Source organism: Microdochium trichocladiopsis (assembly GCF_020744255.1).
Source record: "Microdochium trichocladiopsis strain MPI-CAGE-CH-0230 chromosome Unknown B0I36scaffold_8, whole genome shotgun sequence".
NCBI lineage: Eukaryota > Fungi > Ascomycota > Sordariomycetes > Xylariales > Microdochiaceae > Microdochium > Microdochium trichocladiopsis.
The window spans coordinates 1,015,566-1,035,712 of NW_025763551.1; the positions used below are offsets into that span (position 1 = coordinate 1,015,566).

The 20,147-nt window shown below is 56.3% G+C and overlaps 10 protein-coding genes across 10 annotated transcripts; 3 read left to right on the forward strand and 7 right to left on the reverse strand.

Moving 5' to 3' along the window:
* Window positions 1–1,758: 1,758 nt before the first annotated feature.
* B0I36DRAFT_224103 (P-loop containing nucleoside triphosphate hydrolase protein) lies at window positions 1,759–4,404 on the reverse strand (the record flags this gene model as incomplete). Its single annotated transcript, XM_046149049.1, has 1 exon — window positions 1,759–4,404. A coding segment is annotated over one exon (2,646 nt), but the record flags the coding sequence as incomplete, so codon positions are not given.
* Window positions 4,405–5,178: 774 nt separating this feature from the next.
* On the reverse strand, window positions 5,179–5,789 carry B0I36DRAFT_248831 (uncharacterized protein; the record flags this gene model as incomplete). The annotated part of the gene is made up of 2 exons (XM_046150416.1): window positions 5,179–5,637; window positions 5,697–5,789. The coding sequence occupies 2 exons, from the start codon at window positions 5,787–5,789 to the stop codon at window positions 5,179–5,181; spliced, it is 552 nt and encodes a 183-aa protein (XP_046009200.1).
* Window positions 5,790–6,080: 291 nt separating this feature from the next.
* On the forward strand, window positions 6,081–7,290 carry B0I36DRAFT_293697 (uncharacterized protein). Its single transcript, XM_046151806.1, has 2 exons — window positions 6,081–6,298; window positions 6,372–7,290. The coding sequence occupies exons 1-2, from the start codon at window positions 6,199–6,201 to the stop codon at window positions 6,974–6,976; spliced, it is 705 nt and encodes a 234-aa protein (XP_046009201.1). The 5' UTR covers window positions 6,081–6,198; the 3' UTR covers window positions 6,977–7,290.
* Window positions 7,291–7,463: 173 nt separating this feature from the next.
* Window positions 7,464–10,014, reverse strand: B0I36DRAFT_365619 (pentatricopeptide repeat domain-containing protein; the record flags this gene model as incomplete). Its single annotated transcript, XM_046159171.1, has 2 exons — window positions 7,464–7,659; window positions 7,742–10,014. 2 exons carry the CDS (start codon window positions 10,012–10,014, stop codon window positions 7,464–7,466), a joined length of 2,469 nt encoding a protein of 822 aa, XP_046009202.1.
* Window positions 10,015–10,817: 803 nt separating this feature from the next.
* On the reverse strand, window positions 10,818–12,835 carry B0I36DRAFT_152300 (uncharacterized protein). The gene is made up of 2 exons (XM_046148532.1): window positions 12,359–12,835; window positions 10,818–12,294 (listed from the first exon to the last, which is right to left on the reverse strand). The coding sequence occupies exons 1-2, from the start codon at window positions 12,446–12,448 to the stop codon at window positions 10,921–10,923; spliced, it is 1,464 nt and encodes a 487-aa protein (XP_046009203.1). The 5' UTR covers window positions 12,449–12,835; the 3' UTR covers window positions 10,818–10,920.
* Window positions 12,836–12,914: 79 nt separating this feature from the next.
* Window positions 12,915–13,437, forward strand: B0I36DRAFT_329642 (uncharacterized protein). Its single transcript, XM_046154733.1, has one exon. It carries the CDS (start codon window positions 12,955–12,957, stop codon window positions 13,288–13,290), a length of 336 nt encoding a protein of 111 aa, XP_046009204.1. The 5' UTR covers window positions 12,915–12,954; the 3' UTR covers window positions 13,291–13,437.
* A 770-nt stretch (window positions 13,438–14,207) lies between these two features.
* Window positions 14,208–16,086, reverse strand: B0I36DRAFT_386345 (uncharacterized protein). The gene is made up of 2 exons (XM_046161105.1): window positions 15,474–16,086; window positions 14,208–15,393 (listed from the first exon to the last, which is right to left on the reverse strand). The coding sequence occupies exons 1-2, from the start codon at window positions 15,711–15,713 to the stop codon at window positions 14,485–14,487; spliced, it is 1,149 nt and encodes a 382-aa protein (XP_046009205.1). The 5' UTR covers window positions 15,714–16,086; the 3' UTR covers window positions 14,208–14,484.
* Window positions 16,087–16,385: 299 nt separating this feature from the next.
* On the forward strand, window positions 16,386–16,654 carry B0I36DRAFT_329645 (uncharacterized protein). The gene has a single exon (XM_046154734.1). The coding sequence runs from the start codon at window positions 16,411–16,413 to the stop codon at window positions 16,600–16,602; it is 192 nt and encodes a 63-aa protein (XP_046009206.1). The 5' UTR covers window positions 16,386–16,410; the 3' UTR covers window positions 16,603–16,654.
* Window positions 16,615–18,810, reverse strand: B0I36DRAFT_329648 (major facilitator superfamily domain-containing protein). Its single transcript, XM_046154735.1, has 3 exons — window positions 18,156–18,810; window positions 17,762–18,066; window positions 16,615–17,640 (listed from the first exon to the last, which is right to left on the reverse strand). The coding sequence occupies exons 1-3, from the start codon at window positions 18,400–18,402 to the stop codon at window positions 16,777–16,779; spliced, it is 1,416 nt and encodes a 471-aa protein (XP_046009207.1). The 5' UTR covers window positions 18,403–18,810; the 3' UTR covers window positions 16,615–16,776.
* Window positions 18,811–18,976: 166 nt separating this feature from the next.
* On the reverse strand, window positions 18,977–19,750 carry B0I36DRAFT_386347 (uncharacterized protein). The gene is made up of 2 exons (XM_046161106.1): window positions 19,338–19,750; window positions 18,977–19,241 (listed from the first exon to the last, which is right to left on the reverse strand). Exons 1-2 carry the CDS (start codon window positions 19,551–19,553, stop codon window positions 19,158–19,160), a joined length of 300 nt encoding a protein of 99 aa, XP_046009208.1. The 5' UTR covers window positions 19,554–19,750; the 3' UTR covers window positions 18,977–19,157.
* Window positions 19,751–20,147: the final 397 nt, after the last annotated feature.

A 20,147-nucleotide genomic window follows, 5' to 3' on the forward strand; every position in this document is an offset into this window, starting at 1 on the left:
TGTCGAAGGTGTAGTCTTTCTCGCTGTCGGCAGGGCAGGCGTAGAAAATACCAGGGGCAGTGTCGTAGGTCAGGTAAGGCGGACCGTCGGCGGCCGGATAGCTGATTTCAAACTTCGTAGTACCATTCAGATTGTCGTGGCATTCTAAGCGGTAGTCAGGAGCTTCCATTGAACACTGCTGGTGGTTCGCATTGCGCAAGGTTTTGAAGCGGTTGTCAAAGCAGAAGTTGCCATAGGTGAAGTCGCGGCCGAGAGGTATCTCTTCGGCATCAACAGTCCAGGGTGCGCTGCGAGCTGAGATGTGGAAGCAGAGCTCGTTAAGGGTATGCCGAGCCGGGAGCACAAGTGCATTGGTAGTTGCAACCAGGGCAGTAGTGAAGATGGTGAGCTTCATGGCGTTTAGGGAAAGCCGATGTTATGGAGAAGAATGGATGAAGACGGCGCAACCAATTTTACTCTGGCTTGAAATTATCGAAACTGGTTCTCCGGTAAGCAAAAGTTTTTGTGACGTAGCTAGTGCTGCTGTGCTGTGGTTGTCGTGGTTGCGGTCTGATGGTGATGGTGATGGTGATGATGATGGATTGAGTTGACAAGAAGCAACGAAGACGGATCTGTCGCTTTTATCTTCTGATTACTCTTGCATTGCGACTGAAAGAATTGCCACCAACCTCTGAGTTCCATTTTACTATGTGGTTGTTGGTGTCATGGAATGGTTCAGTACAATATTCGAAGGTTGGTCATGCTTCGCAAGTACGGCGGAGTCTTAGATGGCTGCCCTGCCTCAAGCCTGAGCGCTGCTGGGTGTGGCGGAAAGAAGAACCATGAAGCCACATTCCCGTGTTCAACCCCCTCCAAGTGACCCTGATGCGCCACAGTCGACGTTCTCCAGTGCTCTGGAAGGACTTGGACCATGCTTGCCCTCCACAGCCGAGGTTGGGCTGGCTCCGAGGCTCATTGTGTTGGATTGCGTGTCTGCTGTCAGGGGCTGGGCGTCTGGTCTCGAAGCCACTCAGGCCACCTTCGAATGGAAGAGGCTGGCTGTTCCAGACTCTTTGCGGGGATATCGCAGTGAAGTTCGTCATCAGTCACCAGGTCGCGTGTAAGGAATGCAACTCACGTTCCAGACCATGTTTTTGGAATGTTTTTGCACGACCATGGTTGGTCGACCCAGTTGAAACCTTGTGACAGTGGAACTCTCGCGTGAGACCTCACATTCCGATCCAGGCTATGGCGGAGGCTTTGTCAACCTCCCACTTCTGGCAGGAATATGTGCCTGACTCTGGAGGAGGAACAGAGTATGGAGGTCGCGGGGGAAACCGGGGTGACAAGCAAAAGAACCCCCGGTCGCCAAATCTGAACGCGATTTGGCATGGGGTTAAGTCTCAGGTGCTAGTCCCTGAATATGCATCTTTTCTGTTAACCTGGGGTATCACATGAGCCAACACTGCTACGGTATCCTCATAACTCGTCATCGCCGTCCTCGTCATCTGATAACCACACAATCGTCGGTTTTGAAAGTTCCGGGGTCAGGTTCGCAGCTGCGCCAAGCTCATCCTTAGGTTCCTCCTTGATCACTGAGCGGGTAGTCGTGGATCCAATCAGACCAAGGGCCGCCATGTCACCGTTGAAGTTGGCATTGTCGAATAGCTGCATCCTTTTGTCATCTTCGGACGAAGGACCTCCCTCATGCTGTCGCCCAGGAATAGGAACCTGCACCTTGACGTCCTCAGGGAGGTTCATTTCCTCTTTAGCATGCCTCTCAGATGACTCCTCGCCCTTGACCTCTGATTTGAGCTGGCCCAGGCTCTTCACCTGTTGCATCCTCTTCTCATAAAACAGCTCGAGTGTGTTCCGCCGCTGCTCCTGTGTCATACTTTCGACTGCTAAGGCGAATTCCGTCGCGGTAGCAAATCCAAACGTTCGAGCCATTGTACAAAATTGTCTCTGGCGGACGTCCTCCGGCGGATTGAACTCGCAGTTGAACTTGATGGCGCTAATGTCTTGGCTGTCAAAGAACAGGGCTCTGTCGTCCTCGATGTCTTGACTCGTTGCCAGTTGCGCTCGGCGTGAGAGTTTGTCCTCAATTTTGGACGATCCCACCACTTCAGAGTTCTCATGTGTATACTCAACCCCTGCTCCAGCCAAGATCGCTCTAATTTGGTCACTCTCCTTGGTTGCAGTCCTCTCTGAGATGGCGCCTTCGGTCTCTGGAGAGCTGGTAAGCATATTAGACAACGACTTGAGGCCACCATCGTCTAGATCGGCCTCATCCTTGATGGCGATAGCAGGTTCTTCTTTCATCGCTTCGTCTGCTTTAAAATCGACGAGCTGCACGCCGGCTCGAGCTTCAGCTACGTTGGTTTTGTTGACAATGTCACGCAGGACAACCTGATCGCCATGGTAGGAGAGGAGATTTTCGATACCAAAGATTTCTCCTTTGCGCTCTGAATCCTGCTGAACACCTTTGAAGTATCTTCGCTCATTCGAGGCGCTATAGCCGATATTCGCTTGCTGTTGTTTGTAGATCTGTCTCGCGTATGTGATTTCCTCGATTGTGCCAATGGATATTAGGCGGAACACATCGACGTCGCGAGTCTGGCCTATACGGTACGCGCGATCCTGGGCCTGTAGGTCATAGGCTGGATTCCAGTGCGGATCCATGATGACCACCTTGTTCGCCGAGGTAATGTTAAGTCCTACGCCTCCAGCTTTGGTGGAGATGAGGAAAACGAATTGGTTTGGGTCGGAGTTGAAATCATCGACCGTCTTCTGGCGATCCTCGTAGCTCAGTGAACCGTCCAGATAGCTTACCGAATAGGACGTGTTGTTGAACAGATACTGCAGGACCCGTAATAGTCGAACACTATGTGAGAAGACGAGCACCTTGTCTCCAGCCTCGAACCAGAACTTGAGGAGCCGCCTTAAGACCTTCCATTTGCCGCAGAAGTCCGGGTTCGCGAGGTGCAGAAGTGACTCGCGTTGTCTCAAGAACTCTTCCCACCTATCGGGTTGAGCAGCCTGTAAGAAGCGCAGCTCTCGTTTCTGCTTATCAACTAGGTCGACCTGCTGGGGAATGAGTAAGGAAAAGTGGCTGCAGAGTTTCTGAAGCGACATGATGATCGGAAACACGAGTGACTTCCAGGATTCCCCGTCCCTGGTGACCACATTACAGCACCAGCCTCCTTTCTTTCCCGAGCCGCACCGACATGGCTGAAAGGCGCTACGAACGAAATCCACGATGGGGCTCTCTAGGAGGTTCTCATATGATTCTCTTTGGAGATCAGAGAGAGGGCAAAAGACCACGCGATCACTTTTCTTCGGTAGTTGGTGAGCGATCAGGCTCTTCATGCGTCGTAGAAAGAAGCGCGGCAGGAGATTCTTGACCAGCTTCTCCGCAACATCTCGTGCATCCCTAAGCTGTTGTCTTGTTGCATCGTGAGACTGGCCGACTGCGAGAGGCCTACTGATAGTGCGCTTCCATTCACCCACAGTGCCGAACTGGCCTGGGTTAGTCCAGTTCAACAATGTCCAGAACTCCTCGTACTTGTTCTGGATCGCCGTCCCCGTTAGTCCGATGCGACATAGGGCATTGATTTGGTTCATCGCGACCGTCACCCCCGCCGAGCTTTCCTTGATCGTGTGGCATTCGTCAGCCACGACGACATCCCAATCCACGCGATTGATTTGTTCGTAATGATTCTTATAAGTCACGTATGTAGTAATCATGACTTCAAGCCGACCAGCCCGCGCAGAACCTAACACGTCGTCTTTGCCTGCGCCGTGGTAGAGGTCTGCTGCCCACCAACCCCACCTGTCGAGCTCGTTCTTCCAATTTTGCGTTAAGGAGCCAGGGCAGATGATGAGTGCGCGCGGATACCATTCGCATTCGTCCTTGTATCGCCTGAATTTACGCATACGTTTGGCGTCGCGATTGTCACCAGACTTTCCAAAGGCCGCTGTCAAGAATGCAGCGACCTGGACCGTCTTTCCAAGGCCCATGTCATCGCCCAGTATACCGCCTCGCTGATAGACAAACAGATGATGGAGGAATCTGACGCCTTCAATCTGATAGTCGCGGAGGTATTGAGCAATTGAAGCCGGGATAATGCCTGCGGAATGCTCCAGTACAATGTCCTTGTACTCATGGCTCGGCTTTATGCCGCTTCTTTTGTCGAACTGCGGTTTTTCTTGAAGCTGCATTTCGTCGTCTGAGAAGTAAATATCATCATATGTGGGCGGCAGACGCAAGCCGGCTGTCCGATGCGCGCGGTAGCCTTGATCAAATTCTCTCCGCCGTATCCGCAGATAGCCAGGCAACGCCTGCTCAAGTATGTCATCCTCCGACAGGCTGTCGTCGTTAGCGGCCCTGCCGGCATTACGAGCGCTCTTTACCGAGCTGCTCCTTGCGACTGATTTGCTCTTGCCATTGCCATTGCCGCGGCCGTGGCCTCTGCCTTTGTCGTTGGCGATCAGCGGCTTCCGCGACGCCTTGCCCTTTTTCCGTTTCTTGAAGGACGCCCAGTCGCCCTCGGAGTCGTCCGACCATTCCACCTTAAAGACTGGCTCGGAGTGGCGCTTCCGTTTGGTGGTGAGTGCTGTCTCGGGTTTGAGGCCTGCACCATCATCGTTCTCATCATCGGAGATGGTCACTACGGCGGATGACCTCATCTTTGACTCAGCATGAAGGGCTCAGACAGTCTGCCATGATACGAAGTTGTTCAATGGGTTGTTGTGGCGGTGCGACAATGCGACATGGGTGGCGCATCGCGTTGGTTGGTGGAAGTGGCGCGCTTGGTGGTCGATCTCGAGTTTGGAGGTGCATGCACAACACGAGGCCGGAACGCTAGCACGTGATCATGTCTGCATTTGTCCAACCACTCCAACCACCAAAACTGCAAGCACTTGCCCGTGGAACGCTTGTATTTATTTGCAGAAGGCATGCATTGCATTAGTACAACCGATATGATCACGCAGACCCCCCTCATGTTTGGTCCATGGCTGCCTAGCCGGTTCTGAGCAAATACTGGCTTGATTACCAGAGTATAATTCCTCAGAGCAAGTACGATTCTAAGCGGAAGAGAAAGCCATAACGCCGTGCCATGCCGTTTTATAAATAACAGTATCCACCATACGAAAGACGTCCTCCAAAAATTAGCATGTGCCTCAGGCCCTCCCCGATTACAACAGCTCGAAGTCGTCGAGCTTGTCGCGGTACTTCATGATGTTGCGCTTGATCTTGCTGCCGACAGTCCACGTGACAAAGTCCTCCATGCCTCTCGTCACCAAAAACGCCGGGTCCGTCACGGTCTCGGTGCCTACTCTGACGTGGCCCTGCTCGACCATCTTGGTAGCCGCGGAGACCGTCTCGGCCATGCGCAGACGCGTCATGACGACGGGGAGTCGCCGCCGGGCAAAGGCAGAGACTGTGACACCGTGCTCGACCTGGCTGAGCTTGGAGGCCGTAGGCAAGATGCCCATGTCAAGCAGCTTGTTGAGGAGAAGCTCCTCGTGCTTGCGCCGAACAGGGCTGTCCGGGGGAAGCAGGGTGAGACGATGTGCGAGCTGGCGCAAAGAACCGCACAGTTTGTTGTATCTGTGGTAGTCCTCAGGTTTCTGGATCATATAACGCCGGATGACCTGAAAGTGGTGTTAGCTATCAGATTGGACGAGACTGTATGCTACTCAAGGAGACTTACAGCCGCATCTCTGTGGTCATTGTCCTGCTTCCAGGTGATGAAGTCTGTCTTGCGCAGAAGTCTCTGCTCATGATGCTTGAGCTTGCGCACCATGTTGACTGGATGTGTGCGCTGCGACTGAGGTCCGTTGTATCCAGAACTCGATCTGAGTATCTCGTCTCGGAAGTATCAAAGATCATGTCAAAGCCTGGGAGCGTGGACGGAGACCCCCATGTTGAACTTTTTGTTATCGATAACGCTCCCTCCCGCGCCGCTCAGTTGTAGGTCTCTAGGTTGGCGTGGACAACCCTGCCGGGTGCATGATGGCACAGTGGACAGCAGCAAGTACCGGGTAGCTTAAACCCCTGCAATAACGGCACTGGGAAAATCCACCACCACCACCACCACCAGCCTGCGTGCACCTATGGTAGCTCGCCAGCATCTCGAAGACCTCACCACTGGCGGCCGCCGCAACCTCGTGCGATAACCTTGGTCCTCACCCACAAAGCCAGCGCCAGCCACGATGGCGCCCCGACTATCTTTCGCACGCGCAATTGCGCAGCCTCTGGAGCAGCTGCGCTGCCAATTCGCCCAACTCAGCACATCTGCCACGAAGCAAGCCCGTACGTGTACCCACACATGGCCGCCACCACCATGCACCGAGATATCTGGCTAACCTGAAGCTCGGAGATACAGTTCGGAAAGATGGCCCCAAGACGGCGACAAGCAAACTCCTCGATCTCGGATCTTCCCCCTCGGGCAGCAGCAGCAGCGGCCCGCTCTCGCGCGACAGCACCACCGGCGTATCAGACCTGTACGCGGCGATCCGGCGACCCGGCCACGCCTCGTCCCGGCGGCGCACGCGCGAGGAGTCGCGGCAGGACCTGGAGGAGAAGCTCAAGCTCAACAACCAGCGCGAGGACTACCTGCGGCAGCTGAGCCGCAAGTGGGCCACCGGCGACATCTACTCGCCGCACGACCTGAGCCCCTCGGAGATGTCAAAGTTCCGCCAGACTAGCAGCCGCAAGCAGGACCTCGTCGACGTCCTGGGCCTCCGCCCGCTCGACATGTACCGCAACTTCAGCTTCGTCGCCGAGGCCATCACGCCTCACGGCAGGATCCGCCCCGCGTCCATGACCGGCCTTCGGCCCGTGAACCAGAGAAAGCTGGCCAAGGCAGTGCGCAGAGCAGTCGGGCTTGGGATCCACCCCTCGGTGCACCAGCATCCCGAGTTGCTGCTGCGGAATCTGCAGCGGACGAGGCGGCAGAACGAGGCCACGCGGGCGACGTATGGTGCGTAGAGAGGTTGTGGGATGACATCCAGAAGGCATGAGGCGTTTGGCTATGATATAAGGAAATGGGACTTGGGCCACCGCTCAGACTGGATAGGAGAGGGCCAGATTCAGCACATGAGGGGGCCCAGGGCTCAGAAGAGCCTGATGTTCCGTCACAAGCAGCATGTGACACACCACCATGGCGATAATTGGCACACCTTCAGGAGTGAGCATCCTTGCTCCTTGCTCCCATGTACAACAAGACGCAGGTTGTGCCTCCAATTTCCCGACGTGCGCATGTATCAAATACTGTAGAAAACAAAACAAGTTTGTACAAAAGCTTCCGCCTGTTCGAAAAAAAATGTGACCAATGATTCCTCGTCCCAAAGTCTAAATCCGCAGTCATTCATATACATGTACATATACACTCCACGGTGTTCCCGGAACAGATCCTGGTAATATTGTCGATCCCGTCACGGGTAATTTTAGACATATGATACAGTTGGCTTTTGTCTCATGCGCTTTCCTGCGTTTCGACGGACTCGATCTTCCACGGCCTGGCGAACCGGTACTTGAGCTCTCCTTCGATTTCTCGCTTCTTGAAATTCTTGTTCAGAGCCTCGTAGACGGGAGGGAACTCGCGCTGCGCAAAGTTGCAGAACGCCTCCCTCTCTTGGTCGGACTGGAGCGCGTTGTGGATGATAGCAAGGCTGGAATCACATGTCAGCAAATACGATCCCACCACATCAGATCAATGAGACAAGGTTATGAGTAAGAGGCTCAACAACTCACGTAATGGGTTCCGGCCGCTTGCCCACGACGCCCTGCATCTCTTCCAGGAGCGTCTGGGCCTTGTCGAGGTTCCCGTGCGCCGCAATCGCCGCGACATAGGCGCCGTACACCTCGGCGGGAACCTCGATCTCCATCCTCTGTATCTTTTGCCACAGCTCTACGGCGAGCTCATCGCCCCCAGATGTTATTTCGTACGCCATGAATGCCAAGTGTAGTGATTCGTACGACGGGCCTTCCGTGGACACGGTGATGTCCTTCCAGAACTCGAGCGCAATGTATGAGGTGTCGCAGGCAATGTATGCGACCATGAGTGAGTTGTAGAGCTTCGTGTTTGGCTGCGTGGTCGTGTCCATCTTCCACATGTTGTGGACCATTTTCAGACTGGCTTCGTCTGGCGCGGTGCCGAGCCCCTCGAAGAACGCCGTGTAGTCCTCGACCGTCGGACGGATATCAGTATTGGAGTGCGCTCTCATATGGCCAAAGACATGGCATGCCATGTCGGCACGCCTGCGGCCGAAGAAGGAATTCATGATGCGCACGCGGTCTGACCTCTCGAGCTCGGGGAAGAATTGGCGGAGCAGCGAGTAAGCGTCCCAAGCTCGGGCAGTGCTGTTTTGTGTATCGAGGCAATATTGCACAAATGCCTTACGCACAGTTCCTCGTTCTGCAATGCTGTAGTACGCAGTGTGCAGAGATAGAGTGTCCATGACCTCAAACTGTTCATCGTTGCGCAGGAAGGCCATGCATATGGACACAACCGTGTCCGGCTCGAGAGTAGCGCTCCTCTGCTCCAGGTATGACGTGATCTCCAGAATCTTCTCATAGTCAGGACTTGTGATGGCCCCCAGCTTTCGAATGAGCTCGTTCAAGATGGGATGTGATTTCGTTGTAGTGCTGTCGCCAAAGGAACGGAAGGCCTTGACAGCACCATCCAAGTCGTTAGCTCGCAACCGGTATTCGATCTGCAGCATGACGGTTTCTTCGTTCTTCTCAAAGCCCAGCTTCTCGCCAAGGGCGATAAATCGCTCGCCGAGGTAGGGGTCATTCTTCTCGATGGCCGCCTGCAGTATCCGGTTGATGGAGTCAATGTCCGGCTGGGCAAACTCCTCCGACACTCTCTCTGTGCACACTCTAAACATGTGCTCGATATGCTCAGGGCCCTTTCCTAATAGCAGGACAGCCCATTGGAAAGCGACATCCCACAAAGCCTTGTGCCGCTTCAGAGTCCCCGTCTCCAGCTTCTCCACAAGGTCTTTGTAGATCTCGGTAGCCCATTGCTGCTCGCCGTTCCGTATTGCGAACAGCAGCACCTCAAAATATGTCGTCCGCGAAGGGGGCTCGTTCCGCCGGATGGGCTTGCTCCACCATTGCTTCGTCTCCTCGACCATGTTTCGCTTGGCAAAAAATGTCGTGATGACGCCGTGTATCGTCCTGTTGAACTCGACGCCCTGCTTCTCTGACTCGTTGATGAGCTCGACAGCCTCATGCACCCTCTCCTCCCGGGCCAGGCCATGCAGGACGGGCCTCCACAAGCTCGGGTCCTTGCCGCGGCCTGACTTTGTACACTGCAAGAGAATATCTCTCGCCTCGAGAGCATTCCCAAATGTCGAGAATGCCACTATTAATCTCAAAAGATCCGGCTCTGCGTGCCGGCCTTTCAATAGATCGCTCTTCAGTTGTGGCCATAGGTCTTTGATAGGCGTGTCCACAGGAAGGCCCAGCTTGTTCCGGCGCATGACCGAGAACAGGCTCCGCGCAAGCTCGACATGGTTCTCGGGCGTATCAGTCGGCGATATGGACAATGAGTCTCGGGCTAGTCGCAGATCGTCCTCGGATAGTGTCGCTGAGCTGTCGCTGTCGTCGGGGTTCTCCTGCTGCTCCTCGAGGTACCGGAGCACTTCCAGGGCGCAGTATGCCTGTGTCGAGTTTATGGTCCGCTCGTACTTGGTCTTGTAGGCGAAGAACTCGCGCCAGGCCTGCAAGAGCTCTGCCCGCGAAGGCAGCCGGGTGCCTTCTTTACGGTTGGCGAGGAAGAGGAGCAGAGTCTCGTAACCGGGCTCGGCCTCGACGTCCTTGAGCGCCCGGGGCTCCTTCTTGAAGATGCCCCCGAGAAACGTGCGCCGTTGAACCGGCGTCCGGACCACGCGGCAGCCGACGGGATATGGCCGGAATATCGGTCGAGGAGCTATGCACAAGCATTGCGGCGTGGCGGCGAGCCTGCCCGTCGAAAGCTGCAGTCGGCGCAGGACATGCCGGGTCAACTGGGACCGCATGGTGGGAGAAGCGCCGCTCTATGCGATCGTGGCTCTGGAGTTTCGGCGGGACTCGTTAGGATTTTTGGACGGGGCCGTCGAATTGCCTAGGCGGGCTTGCCGGGAGAAGCTCACCTGGACATGGCTGTAGGTGAGCACGCGCAATTGAAGAAGGAGGTTTGGCTGCAAGGGAGGAACCTCCTGTCTCTCGCAGACAACGCTCGTGAACTTGAGAAGATGGCGGGATGTTTCTGTAGTCGCGTCCTGTCCACTTTGGCCACCCTCCACAAAATTGCCGGTTCTCCAGAGCTGTGAGAGCAGTACCGATTAGCCTGATCCCAGCATTGTAACGCCGCACCAATGAGCGTTTAGCGGGCAGCTGCATGCCACTTGATGCTATTGTCCCCCCACTTCACTCCCGTCTTCCTCGTCTAAGCCAAGTCGGCCGCACATCGTGCTGAGCCTCAAAACATTGAGCCTGGACCGCGCATTCCCTCGCAGATGCTGGGTGGACTTTTAGCTCTGCCACGCACAACTAGTCTTCACGTCAACATATGCGAGCTTGATCTATAGTCGAAAGTGAGTAAATTCGCTCCGAATGTTGTCTCTCTGGCACTTGGCTTTGGGCAACATCGCGCCTGTGGTTGTGGTTTATCGTGGCTGTGTGAAGCCCAATTACTTCTAGCACCAGAATTGCGGTGGTTAGGCGCCAGTGTACGTGGGATGATAAACACTACAACGTGAATGGCTTTTATCCCCAGCGTGAGGCAGTTATTATACCGAAACATGACACAGGTCAGTCACCATGGAATACTCGAAACATCGTTACGGATAAGTATCATTATGATATTAGTCATTACGGTATGGTAGCCGCAGTTCCTTTCCCAGTAGGACTGCTGAGCCGCCTAATCTAAGCTAGGAGCCTGCTTAGAAAGGCAGGCTGTGGCCGTGGTGACCAACAGTGGCGTGCACATCGCGAGGAGTGACAGCAACCGGCTCACGCTCAGGGAAGCCGGCCCAGCTGCGGCCGTACGAAGCGACTGCATGCGCAATGGCTTTACCAGTGGTGATGTAGGCCTCAGGGGCAAGGTTGTCAACGGTGTCCTTGGCCGAGTGGTAGTTGGGGTCGTACCACTGGTTGGCGACACCACCGAAGATGGCAACCTCCTCCTCGGTCTTGACACCGTCAGCACCAGTGTCGAGACCACCGCAGGGAATGCCGGCGTCGAGGAACGGGCCGTAGTCACTGCGGCCGTCGAACTCGGACGAGGTGAAAGGGATGTTGTTGGCAGTGTAGTAATCCTCGAAGAGCTTCTCGGCCTCAGCAGAGCCAGCAGGACCAGAAACATTGAAAGCGCTTCCGTCGCCGTCGTAGATCGACAGGACATAGTTGGGCGAGGCAATCATGTCAAAGTTGAGGTAAAGGCGGATCTTGTCGAGCTGCTCCTTGGCAGTCACGTTCACAAAGGTCTCAGCACCAATGAGGCCCTCCTCCTCGGCGGCCCACCAGGCGAACTTGACCTGGTTGTTGGTGCGCCAGTTCGAAAGAGCCTTGGCAACGGTCAGAAGGCCGCAAGAGCCAGAGCCGTTATCGTTGATGCCCGGACCCGCGGCGACAGAGTCGCTGTGGGCGCCAAGGAACAGGACGTTGTCGGGGTCACCGTACTTGGACGTGGCAATGACGTTCTGGCTAACCGTGTCGGTGACGAAGGAACCGAAACTGCCTGAGCTAACGACCGCCTCGCCATTGCTGATAGCCTCGGCAAGGCGAAGGCCATCTGCGCGAGAGATACCGCCAACAGTGATGAGCTCGTTAGGCCCACCAAGTGTGCCACCAGTCTTGCCCACCGCGGCGTTGTTGTAAACGAGGGCAGCAACAGCACCAGCCTGGCCAGCGAGCTCGCCCTTGAGGGCGAATGTGCATTCGCCACGGGCAATCAAGGCAACGCTGCCGGTGAGGTCGGGGTAGTTCTCGGCAACACAGCCGAGCTCTGCAACGACGACGACAGGGACATCGGTCCATGTGCCGTTGTTGGAGAACTCGAGGATGTTGGCCTCAACCTCGGCGCCGTTGACCGACAAGTTGCTAGTCGACGAGATGGTGGCCGGGGTGCGGACTTCCTGGTACTCGAGAGTGTAGTAGTCACCAAGAGACTGGAGGGTCTCGGTGATGTACTGGACAGTCTTCTTGTGGCCGTCAGTGCCGACGACACGGTTACGAAGCTCGGTCGAGTAGGCAATATCCTGAAGATCCTGAGAACAGGCCATGAGATCCTCAAGGTGGATCGATCCGACCAGAGCCTTCTGCATTGATTGTTAGTATGGTTTTGCAATTTGCTACCAAGGAATGGGAGTTTGCACATACGTCCTTGACGAGAGGCTTGCAGACGGCGGCACGGCTCGTAGAGACGAGCAGGCTGGCCGCCATGCCGAGGGCAGAAGTCGAGGTCTTCATGATTGATAAAGAATGAATATCAAAACAGTAACAAGCGAGCGTACTGGTTTAGGTCGGCTACTCTGGAGGTGACGCAGAGCGAGCTTGAGGACAGAAGAGGTCACACAGCTGTGCCTTGGCGGGCCGCCAGTCCTTTATATTCAGTCGCGTGCTCATCTTGTATCGATCGAGGATCATGTATGCGGGGACCGCCATCCACCAAGGCCGCCTGCCGTGCAACAATTCGAGAGATTGCTTGTGGCGCAACCCCTGGCTCGCGACTCGGGTGCAGCTGTCCGGTGCAGCCTCAGCCTGGGAGCCTCGTACGGGTCGGCCGCTCATAGGAGTCGAGATAAGATGCTGGATGTTGGTTCCGTCTAGCTGCAGGGGCAACATGCAGCCCGCACGAGGGCGCAATCTTGGAAGCCAGGAACCACCCAGGCACACAGTCTTGGCGTGGGACCCGGCACGCGATCGCCCCTCGGCACCTGCCTCTTAGGGCGCAGCCCCCCAGAGCTTGGCCCATCATGCTCAACGGGCAGGGCCTCGTGCTGACACCATGTCTTGGTAATCTCCTCGCTGCGCAATGCATCCAAGATAGCACGGTGAAGTCGAGATTCTCTCTCACGCCTCACATCTCACAGCACGAGGACTTGTCAGAGGCATGCCTTCTGCTCGCTGCCAATGTTCACCGCGGCGTGCTCCAGGGACTCGGCTCGAGATTCAGCAGAGCTCGCAGCTGCCTCTTGCTTCCGCCAGTACGGCAAAGACTCAGGGGCAAGCCTTTCAGCTGCTCCCGCCCCGTTGCTGTACTGACTCTCCATGAGGCAGGTCAGCGACCTTCGAGGCGGAGCAGTTGGTAGGTATCCATGACGCTCTTGCGGCTCACTCGGCATGCCCAACTTATTTGCGCGAGGCGGGCTGGTCGGCTGAATCCGCTTCCATGTCGTCGACAAGGCTTCCACTCGCGTGCTGCCGGTCTACCCAGTACAGTATTAGCTCCGGCGCCTCGCCGCTCCCGCCACAGTTTAACTCAGAAGTTAGAAGTTAAAATCAAACTGTCCGGGGGGGTGGCGGTCCCGCTATCAGCCCCTTGTCTCCCTTGCAGCATTGTTCAAACGTTCAAAGGACGACATGCTCCGTAGCGCAGCCGAACGAGGCTTCGTTGGCCACAGATTGTGCCCAGTCCATATCTACTACCAAAAGGTCTTTCACGGACGTGCCAGAAACCTCGAGTTACCCTCCACAGCGTAATAGCCCAAGATGCTTGGCCATCAGGAATCCAAGCCTCTGCCAAGAAGACAAACCCCAGCCGTGGTGAAGGATCATCATCAACGATGCATGCCCACACAAAACAAGCTTTCTCGGAGAGGCAGCAGCGCTGCGACGCTGTGGGGTTACCAAGTCGGCGAGATCCGAGATTTCTCGATGCAACACCTCCGTCGTGACGCTCCATGGCCCGCGCAATTGCTTTGCTGTGACTTTGTAGCCGGTAGGCTGTTGTGGGTAGGCCGCCTGAGGGAAATCATGAAGATAAGACCCAGTCGTGAGCGCAATCACCAGCCGGCATTCTGCACCATACTTCAAGTGCTCGCTTATTTCCAAGCATGACCGTGCAGATGACATTGCGTCAATTGGGCAGCTCTGTCGTCCGATGCTTCCGTGATCCATTCCTGAACATCCAGAACTGAATTGGCGGGTTATTCGCAAGTGTAACATGGGTATTCGATCCCGTGCTATCCCATTCAGCGTCACCAGTCAAGATAAGAAGACTATGCACGCAGAGCATCTGCAGCACGAATGCCAACTTGAAACTGATAGAAAAATTGATAACCGCTAAATTTTTGAGTGCGACCGAGCAAACAAGATGAACGCCTATATAGAAAGAAATGAAGTATACCTAGAACCCGAAACCATCACCAAACGCCATCTCAGTCGAGATTTCATGTTTCCATGGTCTATGCTTCCCCCGCTACTTGCGTGCCTGGCGCAGCCCCAGCTTATTGTATGCGCATCGATTTTCTTCGTCTCGCTTCTACCATCTGCACAAGCGAAATCTAGTTATCCAGCCAATCCAGGAACTCTGGGGTAAAGTAGCTGACGATGATGGTCGCACCGGCACGCAGAATTCCCTCGGTGACCTCGAAGGCCATGGTCTTCAGATCGAACACGCCCGCCTTCGCACCAGCGTGCACCATGGCAAACTCGCCGCTGACGTGGTACGCAGCGACGGGGAGGTCGCGCCCGAGCTCCTTGGCGTCGCTGATGATGTCGAGATACTGGCTGGCCGGCTTGACCATGATGATGTCGGCGCCCTCGCCGATGTCGCGGGTGATGGCGCGGCGGGCGAGGCCACGACCCCCCGGAGGGAGCTGGTAGCACTTGCGGTCGCCGAAGCTGGGGACCGACCCGGCGGCGTCGCGGAAGGGGCCGTACAGGCAGCCCGAGAACTTGGCGGCGTAGGACATGAGCAGCGTCTTGTGCGCGATGCCCTCCTCGATGAGCTTGAGCTTGATGGCGCGGATGCGGCCGTCGTTCATGTCCGAGGGGGCGACGCAGTGCGCGCCGGCGAGGGCGTAGGCGATGGCGACGTCCGAGATGCGGTCGACGGAGAGCTGGTTGTTGAGGGTGGAGTCGTCGCGCAGGATGCCACAGTGGCCGTGGGACGTGTACTCGCAGAGGCAGACGTCGACGACGATGAAGAGCTGCGGGAAGCGCTGCTTGATGAGGCGGATGGCCTGCATCACGGGGCCCTGAGGGTCGTCGGCGGCCGTGCCGAGGGCGTCCTTGACGCCCGGCTTGAGCGGCACGCCAAAGAGGATGACGGACCTGAGGCCCTTGCGGACCAGGGGCTCGAGGAAGGGGACCAGCTTGTTCAGGCCGCGGCGGTACTGGCCCGGTAGCGAAGGGATCAGGGTCTCGTCGTCCTCGAGGTCGGAAACGAAGAGCGGGTAGATGAGCATGGACTGTAGTGTTGGGTATTAACAAGTTAGCCGAACAGGTCGCCTTCGAGAGGGAACGCGCAAGTGTGTCTAGGAAGGCTGACCTTTGTCAATTGGCGCTCGGCCTGCCACGCGCGAGCGAGCGGGTGGTGGTAGCCGCCATGGAGCTGGCTAGAGATGTCGCCCGAGATGCTCACGCTGGTGGCGGCGGTGCTGGCGTAGGACATGGCCCTCGAGATGTGGGAGGTGCGGTCGTCGATGGTGGAGACGGAGGGGGCGCCGCCGCGAGCGGCAGGGCGGCGGTCGCGGACCGACAGGTCCTGGACGAGGCTGGAGAACGACATGGCGGCGGCGTTCGTGGGATGTGTGTGTGTGTGTGTGTGTCTGTATGTATGTTATGGTGGTCGACACACGGGAAAAGGATGTCCAGAGAATGGGCTCAGGCAGGCGGGAGAGGGGCGAGGAGGAGGGCGGCGAAACGGCGAAACAGCCAAGGTGGGTCGCGACCGGAGCGATGCGGTGGCTGGAAGGCCTTGATGATGAAACACACAAGCAGCAGGTTTCGACACAGGGCGCGTGCTCCGACAACAAGAACCACGAGTTTACAATCAAGAGCAGAAACGTCAAGGACAGAGATCGAGAGGGGGAAAAGGCAAGAAGAGCCAAAGATGTTGAGGTGGCGGCAAGAAAGTCTGCAAAAAAGAAACAGCATGTGGCATTGGCCGCTACCGCTGGTGTGGCAGGAGACGGGCCAATCCGGAGCTGGGCCATTGGGAATGCACCAGAAACAGCAATAGAGAGCATGAGGATTTGCGGGGCCCCTTGCATCGAACGATGGCGGGCTTGAAGCAGCAACTCGGAGGACCCTGGTTCCGGCCGCTCCGCACCCGCTCGCCTTTCTTCGGCCTCGGCTTCGGCGGGCTTCCACTCCCTGATGCGCCCAATCAGCGCTTACGCGATTGCAATTCCTCAGAGCAGGTCTAAACTTGTAGCACTGACAAAAGAAACCTCCGAGGCGGACAGAGGTTAGACCACGAATGCATGGGCTTCCAACTGCAAAGCACTGACATTCTCATAACCCGGGCTCGTTTGAATGCAAGACCACATGCGTCGCAGATTCTTTGCCGTTCTCGGTTAGGCTTTGGATGCGCTGCAGCTGGCATCATCATCTTACGCCACTTCTTACTCAAGAGGCAAACACTCAACTCAGCTGGAGAGTGTGTGCCAGGCTGATTTACCAGGTCATGAGTGAAAAGCTGCATTTTATTTGATTCATGAGTAGCCGATCCCGAAATAATGCCGGGACTTTTTACAGTCTACGGCTCAGTCCTTAGACACCAAGGAAACTATCCCATTGCGTGTCCGAATCCTTGCGTGCCGGTTCAGGGATCATGGGATCTTAGACATCTACAGCAGCCCCAGCCGCTTCCACACCCAGCTCCCGCCTCCCAGCAGGGCCGTCACGCCCGTAAACACAATCAGGCTGCCGTAGCCGCTCCCGTACCCAAACCCAGCCTGTCCCTGCCAGGGGAGGCCCCGGGCCAGGCTCTCGCTCAGCGGACCAGACACGATGTTGCCAATGCCCCGGCCGGCCGCGAGCCAGCCAAAGACCATGCTGGGGTCGACGATGCCGTGCCTCTCGCGGTCCGAGCTGACAAGGACATCCTTCATGATGCCGGGCCAGCAGGACGTGAACGAGCCCGCAAAGAGCCCGTACACGACGCAGAACGCGTACAGCATCGGCAGGCTCGCCGACAGGCCCCAGAGCAGGAATATGCCCAGCGTGGCCCCGATGGTGGACAGCAGGATGCACGTCGTGACGTGGAACCGGTCCGTGAACCAGCCCATCGCGACGCAGCCAAACACGCTGGCGACGTTGATGAGCAGCACCGTCGTCGCCGAGGCGTACGACTGCGCGCCAAACGCGGAGCGGGCATACATGGGCAGGTAGATGCCCGGCAGGAAGAAGCCCGTGGCCTCGATGATGTTGGCGGCCTGGTACATGACGAAGCTCGGCATGAGCATGAACCGGAGGTTGAACGGCTTGGCGTGCACCGTCGAGCTCACCGGCAGGCGCGGCTTGATGAAGACGGAGAGCGGCGCCGTCAGCAGGAACAGCAGGCCCGACCAGAGCCGCAGCGTGCTCCGGAAGCCGATGCTCGCGAGCAGGGATTCCATCATCAGCGGCAGCACCACGCCCGCCAGGCCCGTGCCGGACCACATGATGCCGTATGCGAGACCTTTGCGGTTGACGAACCACTCATCCATGTACTGGTGTGCAGGCATGTCAGTATATCGTGACGGCAAGGCATAGCCAAGCTTCGAGTCTGGGGCTGCGAAAACCTCCCAATCGCAGAAGGGTGGGCAACCCGCTCCGACAATAAGGACTCACCAAAATGCAAGGGCAATAAGCAATCCCACCGCCAATGGCATAAAATATACCCTGGGTGACAATCAGGTGCGGGACTGTCTGCGAGAACGAGCTCAGCGCTAGGGCCAAGCACATGAAGAACAGGCCGAACATGGGCATCCAGCGCGTCCATCGGCCGAACATGCGCGCCGTACCGAGTATCAGCGGCGCCGTCAGGTACATGATGCCCATGGCGCAGGTGCCCACGACGGCAATGTTGGGCTGCCCGGCAAAGGGCTCGTGGGTGCTGTAGTACTCCTGAAAAACGCCAAAGGAGAACGGGAAGCCTGTTGTATAGAGAGAGAACACGCAGAGGAGGTCAGTATAGGGCAAATGTGGCTTTGGCTGCTGTGGTGTGCTGCCTGCTGCGACTTACCCCAGACCAGGGCTTCGACGGCGAAGCACGCAGCGAGGAACAGCCATGCGTCTTTTCCCCCGTCTACCGGGGGCAGAGAACTGATCTGTCTCTCGCTCTCGCCCTCGCTCAGCCCGTTGACTGGCGAATCACCACTGCCGTTGGTGGCGACGGCATCATCGCACGACGGCGCCGCGGAGCCCTCTGTGAGTTCGTCGAAACGAGGGTTTGGCAGCTCAGTCAGCTCGATTGCTGCAGCTTGCGCCATGATTGTATGCTGTAACCTTTTTTTCTTCTGACTTGGACGCAAGAATTGGCTCCGCGGATTCTCAATATGTCATTGAAGAGAACCCTGCCAGTGATGCTTTATATCCTTGGCTTACTGATACTGGAAACTGTTCGGTTCCACAGTTGTCGGTGAGTGGGCGTGCCATTCTCCACCTGACACCGCAGTTATCCGGGGGCCCAGATTGTAGGTGGGTCGTTTATGTGCCAATTGCTCGTGCCGGTAACGGAGCATAGGGGAGTTGGGAGGGGGGCTTCTCAAGCCAACGCCGCTACTGGCCGACTGTGGAGTACAAGTTAGCTCCTGATAGATGTTGTTAAATTTGACCTGAGAAGACGAATTCAAGATAAGTGACAATAACCGTGAGGGCGGGTTTGTACTCAGCCTTGGGAGCAGCAGGCAAATGAAACATCACCCTGTACTGTGTGGCATTCGCATACCAATACTAGGCCACACTCGTCCACGGGTGATAATAAGAAATAACATGTTTAGTTCTCTTAGAATTGAAATTCATGGGTCATTTAATGGGTCACTTGCTATGACAGTAGCTTGACGGTGTCTTGATATATTTCGTATTGAAATTGGTCGCTATGGGGTATCGTACAACTCATAAATCATGAGGCCAGACCATTCTGGCACACGTGTTTCTGCTGCCAGCCACAACCTCTGCTAATTATGATTACACGCCTATATCATATGGCAGGCGTGAAATACTCGCATCATCCGCACTTGACTATTTAGTAGTGGCGGCGAGTTGTGAGGCGGGTGCTGCGTCTGCTGCCACGGCCGTCAGTGCCATGCATGCGCTTGGTACCGGCAGCCTGGTGTTTGATAAACAATGTCAGCATATCTCATTCCAACAGTGCTTGTTTGTGGCTGCGAGCCTGGGGAAGAGCCCCGGTGGGGAAAAGTCATACCTTCTGGGCTGGGCGGTGGGTGAGGGTGCCCTTGAGCTTGAGCATGGCGCCGCTGACCTTGTCCTTCAGGGTCGTCTTGCGCTTGTGGTGGTGGACCGGGGCCGCGGTGGTGTGGTGGGTGCGGTGGGTGCGCGCAGGCTTGGAATGGCTGCCGCTGAAGAGACCGCCCCGGCGGCGGGTGGTGGTGGTAGTAGTGTGGCGGGTTCTGTAAGGCATGGTGGTGGTTGGTGGTGTTGTAAAACTTGTGAAGTTTTCAAGTTGGTTGTAAGAGTGTGTTGGGGAAGAGAGTTTGCACAGAGAACTGTTTGCTTGTGTTATTGATGAGAGTGTTGATGATGTGAAATGTGATATGAGCTGGAATATCAAGGACAGTTATATACACAAAAGGAGGCACCCTCAGCTGCTCCCAGACGCGCATATGTCATATGAGGGAGGGTGGGTGTGATGCAACAGGTTGGCTGCTTGGACCCTGCATCTCTTCAGCCATGATGTCAAGTGAGGGAGCCAGGGCCCGTGATCCCGGCGATCCTCTTAGGGATGCTGTGGCTGCACGAAAGTAAAGTCCCAAGCAGGACCCTGAATGTTTGGGTTCGGACCCGACTGGGCAAGCAGATTGTCCACGTGCATGATTGGACATAGGGCCTCAGCATTATCGTGCGGCTACATCATCGAGATCACCGGCATGCCAGAGCAGCACTTGCAGGTTTGGGGTGTTGCTGGTGTGAACGCTCTCTGGACCCTGAAATCTTGGAAAGGTGGGGCCGCACGTTTCTGGCGTCAGAAATGACGTCGGCTCCTGCGAACCCTGGA

Excerpts from the sequence above, each read along its gene's own strand:
- B0I36DRAFT_293697 (XM_046151806.1), top strand. The coding sequence starts at position 6,199 with ATGGCGCCCCGACTATCTTTCGCACGCGCAATTGCGCAGCCTCTGGAG. Across the intron at positions 6,299-6,371 it reads ATCTGCCACGAAGCAAGCCC|TTCGGAAAGATGGCCCCAAG; the intron begins GTACGTGTACCC and ends TCGGAGATACAG.
- B0I36DRAFT_152300 (XM_046148532.1), bottom strand. The coding sequence starts at position 12,448 with ATGAAGACCTCGACTTCTGCCCTCGGCATGGCGGCCAGCCTGCTCGTC. Across the intron at positions 12,295-12,358 it reads GCAAGCCTCTCGTCAAGGAC|GCTCTGGTCGGATCGATCCA; the intron begins GTATGTGCAAAC and ends TCAATGCAGAAG.
- B0I36DRAFT_329642 (XM_046154733.1), top strand. The coding sequence starts at position 12,955 with ATGCTCAACGGGCAGGGCCTCGTGCTGACACCATGTCTTGGTAATCTC.
- B0I36DRAFT_386345 (XM_046161105.1), bottom strand. The coding sequence starts at position 15,713 with ATGTCGTTCTCCAGCCTCGTCCAGGACCTGTCGGTCCGCGACCGCCGC. Across the intron at positions 15,394-15,473 it reads CCGAGCGCCAATTGACAAAG|TCCATGCTCATCTACCCGCT; the intron begins GTCAGCCTTCCT and ends CCAACACTACAG.
- B0I36DRAFT_329645 (XM_046154734.1), top strand. The coding sequence starts at position 16,411 with ATGGGCTTCCAACTGCAAAGCACTGACATTCTCATAACCCGGGCTCGT.
- B0I36DRAFT_329648 (XM_046154735.1), bottom strand. The coding sequence starts at position 18,402 with ATGGCGCAAGCTGCAGCAATCGAGCTGACTGAGCTGCCAAACCCTCGT. Across the intron at positions 18,067-18,155 it reads CGTCGAAGCCCTGGTCTGGG|GCTTCCCGTTCTCCTTTGGC; the intron begins GTAAGTCGCAGC and ends TCTATACAACAG. Across the intron at positions 17,641-17,761 it reads CTTATTGCCCTTGCATTTTG|TACATGGATGAGTGGTTCGT; the intron begins GTGAGTCCTTAT and ends CCTGCACACCAG.
- B0I36DRAFT_386347 (XM_046161106.1), bottom strand. The coding sequence starts at position 19,553 with ATGCCTTACAGAACCCGCCACACTACTACCACCACCACCCGCCGCCGG. Across the intron at positions 19,242-19,337 it reads CCCACCGCCCAGCCCAGAAG|GCTGCCGGTACCAAGCGCAT; the intron begins GTATGACTTTTC and ends ATCAAACACCAG.